General features: G+C 50.9%; 1 protein-coding gene across 1 annotated transcript; it reads left to right on the forward strand.

Annotated features, from left to right (window-relative positions):
* Positions 1–575: 575 nt before the first annotated feature.
* Positions 576–3,201, forward strand: ZNF575 (zinc finger protein 575). The gene is given in 4 exon segments (XM_036275459.1): positions 576–885; positions 1,399–1,506; positions 1,994–2,514; positions 2,516–3,201. Coding segments are annotated over 3 exon segments (741 nt in total). The 5' UTR covers positions 576–885; positions 1,399–1,427; the 3' UTR covers positions 2,657–3,201.
* Positions 3,202–4,799: the final 1,598 nt, after the last annotated feature.

Genomic DNA, 4,799 nt, shown 5'->3' on the forward strand with positions numbered 1-4,799 from the left:
CGTCCTTCTCCGGGAATTAGTCAGACTTATTGCAAATGCTTTGAAGGGTGGAAGGGGCATCCGGCTCTTGAAACTACCTCCGAAGACCGAACTCAGGATCCTAGCGGAATGTTCGAAAAGAAGAGGGGCACAGAAAAGGGAAGGTGCCTGTGCTGGGCGCTGTCTCATTGAGGTCTAAGCACAGCTTCTCCGTGTTAGCACGTACTTGACTCCAGTCAGCCACCGTAGACCCTGCAAACCTCTGTACACTTTCCTACTGTTCTTCCGTAGCTTTGTGCTTGCAGCCCTCCTTCCATTCTGTCTCCCCCACTGCAGCCTCGCCGGCTGCGACTGCGCTTGCGTACTGACGCCCCCACGAGCACGGCGTGGGAGAAGGGGATGGAAATGAGGCTGGACCCAGCCGCTTTTGAGCGCTCCCTGCCCTCCCCTACCGTTGCTGGGTGCACGGCGGGCGGTGGAATTTCGCCGCGTCCGAGGGCTGCGTGGCTGCGGCCACGGCCACCGCTGGAGGGACCCGGAGCCCCGCCCCCGGGGAGGTGCGGTCCGCAGGTGAGAGTGCTGAGGTCCTGGCCCAGACGCCTGGGTCTTGGGGAAATGGATTAGGGTTAGGACGCTAGGATCTCCCGGAGTGGGGTCGTTTGGGGTGCTGATGCATTGGTTCCGGGGGAACTGCATTAGTGACTGAGCCTTGGGAGGGTGTACTGGTCCGAATGAGGTTCACTAGGATTCCCTGGATCGCAACACACGCCACATTCTTTTTGTGTCTTCCTCCAGGTCTCCCCTCTATCCTCCATGGCCCCAGCTCCGCGCCGAGGATGAAATTTAGCAACAAGGAAGAAATTTAGCTGTGCAGGTGGCGTCAATGGACTGAGATTAAACCAAAAGGTAAAGCTATCTCTTCGCTGTGAAATTCCGCCCGAGCTCTTAGGCCCCTCCCCTGGGAAAGTTGCAAAAGACCCACCCACTGAGTTCTTAGGTCCCTCTCCTGGGTCTGAGCTACAGAGCGGCCGACTTGGGGTCTTATTTGTGGAACTCCGCCCATTCTCTTCGTATGTACCCTGCCTGGGAAGTCCTGGTAGGGGAGATTCCGCCTACTCTGGACACAGGCCCCACCCGCCCGGCAGGAACGCTGAGTCCAAGTTGTAGAGGCCCAACTACTCGGCTCCTAGGCTCCAACCCTGGGTCTAAGTTTCAAAGGGAATGCCTTTGCGACAGATTCTCGTAGCCCTCCCATTGTGCTCTTAGGCTCCTCCTTCCAGCAATTCCCACCCCAGCTTTAGGATCCCAGACAGAAGTAGAGCCAGCTCCTAAACTACTCATTTCATCCCTGATTTTAGACCCTCGAGTCCTATCTCAATTAGTCTGATAGTCACCAGAGATGCCCCTCCCCATCCCTAGACCCTCCTTTAGGTTTCTGGGTCAGCAAGATGCTGGAGCGAGATGCAGAGTCCGCGGCTGAGGCCACTAATTCTAGTCCTGCAGGCAAGGAACCAGTGACCAGAGGAGGTGAGAGCGGTCATTCCCGTGGGTGGGAGGCACTCTCCAGGAATTGGGGCTAAGAGAATCACATTTTAAGAATATCTCAGGGTGAAAGTTCGAGGGCCTGAGGGTGATGACAATTTGGGATCCAAAAAAAAATGTGACGTTCTGGGGAATCCTCCTGGTTGGCTTTCGGGGACCCTTAGTGACCATTTCTAGGGCTCAGGAAATGACAGGAGGGACAGGGAGGATGACATGCGGGATTTAAGTGTGATCACTTGGGAAGATACCAGAAGTCGACACCGAAGGAGCTTTTGGCAAAGCCTTAACTTTGGGGATCCAGGTAGGTAATGCTTTGGAATCCCTAGGATGATGGATGGCAGGGGTTGGAGAGCAGGAACATGCCATTTGAGGTGCCCAGATATGCTCTACAATGAAAGTTGGGGTGGGGGACCTGGCCTACATTTAGGGTGTTGGCTGCTGCCAGGAGCCCACCAGCCCTCCTGTCCCCTAGCTTCTCACCAGGGTTCATCCAAGAAGCCCCTCCAGTCAGCTCCAGGGCCTGCTGCATCCACAGGGGCACCGTCTCAACCCCGTCGGCGACCCCCACCCCAACGCCCACATCGATGCCCTGACTGTGACAAGGCCTTCTCGTACCCGTCCAAGCTGGCCACACACCGGTTGGCACATGGTGGTGCCCGCCCCCACCCATGCCCCGATTGCCCCAAGGCCTTCTCCTACCCTTCCAAGCTGGCAGCCCACCGCCTCACGCACAGCGGTGCCCGCCCACACCCATGCCCGCACTGCCCAAAGGCCTTTGGCCACCGTTCCAAGCTGGCAGCCCACCTCTGGACCCACGCGCCCGCCCGCCCCTACCCGTGTCCTGACTGCTCCAAGTCCTTCTGCTACCCCTCCAAACTGGCTGCCCACCGACACACGCACCATGCCACAGATGCTCGCCCCTATCCTTGCCCACACTGCCCCAAGGCTTTTTCATTTCCCTCAAAACTGGCCGCGCATCGCCTATGTCACGACCCCCCCCACCGCGCCCGGTAGCCAGGCCACGGCCCGGCATCACTGCTCCAGCTGTGGCCAGGCCTTTGGCCAGAGACGCCTCCTGCTCCTTCATCAGCGCAGCCGTCACCACCAGGCTGAAAGTCAGGGGGAGCGGGAATGAGCCCTCCCCTCAGCTCACTGGCCCCCTCTGCTGCCAGCTCCAGTAAATAAAGAGGTAGTATTTATAAACCAAGCTCAATGACTTGCCTCTTCTAGCTGGCAAGAAGATTGGCCCCTCATACTGGGCTCTAACTTAAAAGGTGGAGGAACTCTTTGCTCACCCATTTTGGGGAGGGAAGGTGTCACCCATGGAGTTAACTGGCCCCAAATCATGGACCTGGAGCTGTGGTGTGAAAGAATTGGCTCTGGTATTTCCCCACTGTTCATTTGGCAAAGGTAAAAAGTCTGCTAGCATCATGGGTTGGTGAAGAGTGTGGGGAAATAGACTCTCCTTATTGTAAGTTAAATTGGTGCCTCCATTTTTGCCATTTGACTGTATCTATAAAATACTTAAATGCACACTTGCTGTGTCAACTGTTCCACTGCCAGAAATTTATCCTATAAATAAACCCAAACTTGTGAACAAGGCCTAAGGGCAAGGATGTTCACTGCAGTGTGGTGGTTGTGCCCAAAGATCGAAAACTACCCAAATGTTCATCAATCAGAGACCAGCTAATTAATTACAATACAGCCATAGAATGGAAGATGTAACTGTAAGGGGGGGGGGGGGGAAGTCAGCTTTATATGTACTGATATGGAAAGATTCCCAAAATATTATAAATGATAAAAGCAAGAACAGGGGGTATACTACTGATAGTATAAAAAAAATTTTAAGCTCTAGCTTTAGAGCCAGCCCTGACCCACAACATAGGAGCCAAGGGGCCTTGAACAAGCTTTGTCACTTCTCTGGACTCAGAAGCCTTATCTATAAAATGGGAGTGTTATAAGGCCCTTGTAAGGGCACAAGCAAGCATCATCTCAGGCGAAGTCAGTTCCTTTCTTGAAACCAGTTTCTCCCACTGTAAAATCAGATGATCAAGCTAACATCGGACTGCTCTTCATTCTATACATTAAGCACCTACTGTGTGTCAGGACCTGCACAGGGTATTAGGGACACTGCAGTCTAGTGAGGGAAGTGGGCACTAATCAAATAGTGGCCAAAAAAAAAAAGTAAAGAAGCTAAGTCCGTTTTTGAAGAACATGTAGGGGAGCCTTGGTCCTTGGTCCTGACATGTGTCAACCCCCACCTATAGACCAGGGATTGGCAGACTTTTTCTGTAAAGGGCCAGACAGTATATATTTTTTAGGTTTTATAGGCCATACATCATCTGCCACAGCTAAAACTTTGTTTTAGCGCAAAAGCGGCCATACACATTATGATACGTTAATGAATCTGTGGGTGGGTTCAATGAAGCTTTACAAAAATAGCAGGTGAGCTGGATTTTGCCTATGCACTGCAGTTTGCTGACTCCTGTTGTAGATGAGTGGGGAGAGGACAGGCTAATCTGTGAGTGAGCTGAGATAGAAAAAAAAAATGAAATGGGACCCCATGGTGGGCAAAATAATGGTCCCCCAAAATTGTCCTCATCCTAATCCCCAGAACCTGTATGTTAGTTTACACAAGGCAGAATGGACTTTGCAGATGTGATTAAAGGTTTTGAGATGGGATGATTATCCTGATTATTCCAGTGGGTCAAGTGTAATCACAAGGGTTCTTATATGGGAAAAGGAAACAGACGAGTCAGGGAAGGAGATGTGACAATGGACACAGATTGGAGTAATGTGCGGCCACGAGTCAAGGAATTTGGCAGCCTCTAGTCTAGAGGCTAGAAAAATCAAGAAAATGACTTTCCCTTAGAGCCTCTAGAAGGAAGCCAGGCCTGCCACCACCGTAATTTTGGCCCAGAGACTGATTTTGGACTGCTGACCTCCAGAACTATAAGAAAATAAATGTGTATTGTTTAAAGTCCTTATGCTTATGGTAATTTGTTACAGCAGCAATAGAAAACTAATGCAGATCCCTACCTCACACCATACACAAAAATAAATGTCTAGAGAGTTAAGATCTAAATTTGAAGCACAAAAGTAAAACATTTAGATGGAAATAGAGGAAAATATCTTAGTAACCTCAGAGGTAGAGAAAGTATCTTTAAGACACAAAAGGAGCAAATTATAGAGGAAAAGACTGGTAAATTTGACCATAAACACATCAAGTTAGAAATATGATACAGCATGATAAGAGTGTATACCTAGCATATACTATT

Source organism: Molossus molossus, unplaced genomic scaffold, assembly GCF_014108415.1.
Source record: "Molossus molossus isolate mMolMol1 unplaced genomic scaffold, mMolMol1.p scaffold_m16_p_21, whole genome shotgun sequence".
NCBI lineage: Eukaryota > Metazoa > Chordata > Mammalia > Chiroptera > Molossidae > Molossus > Molossus molossus.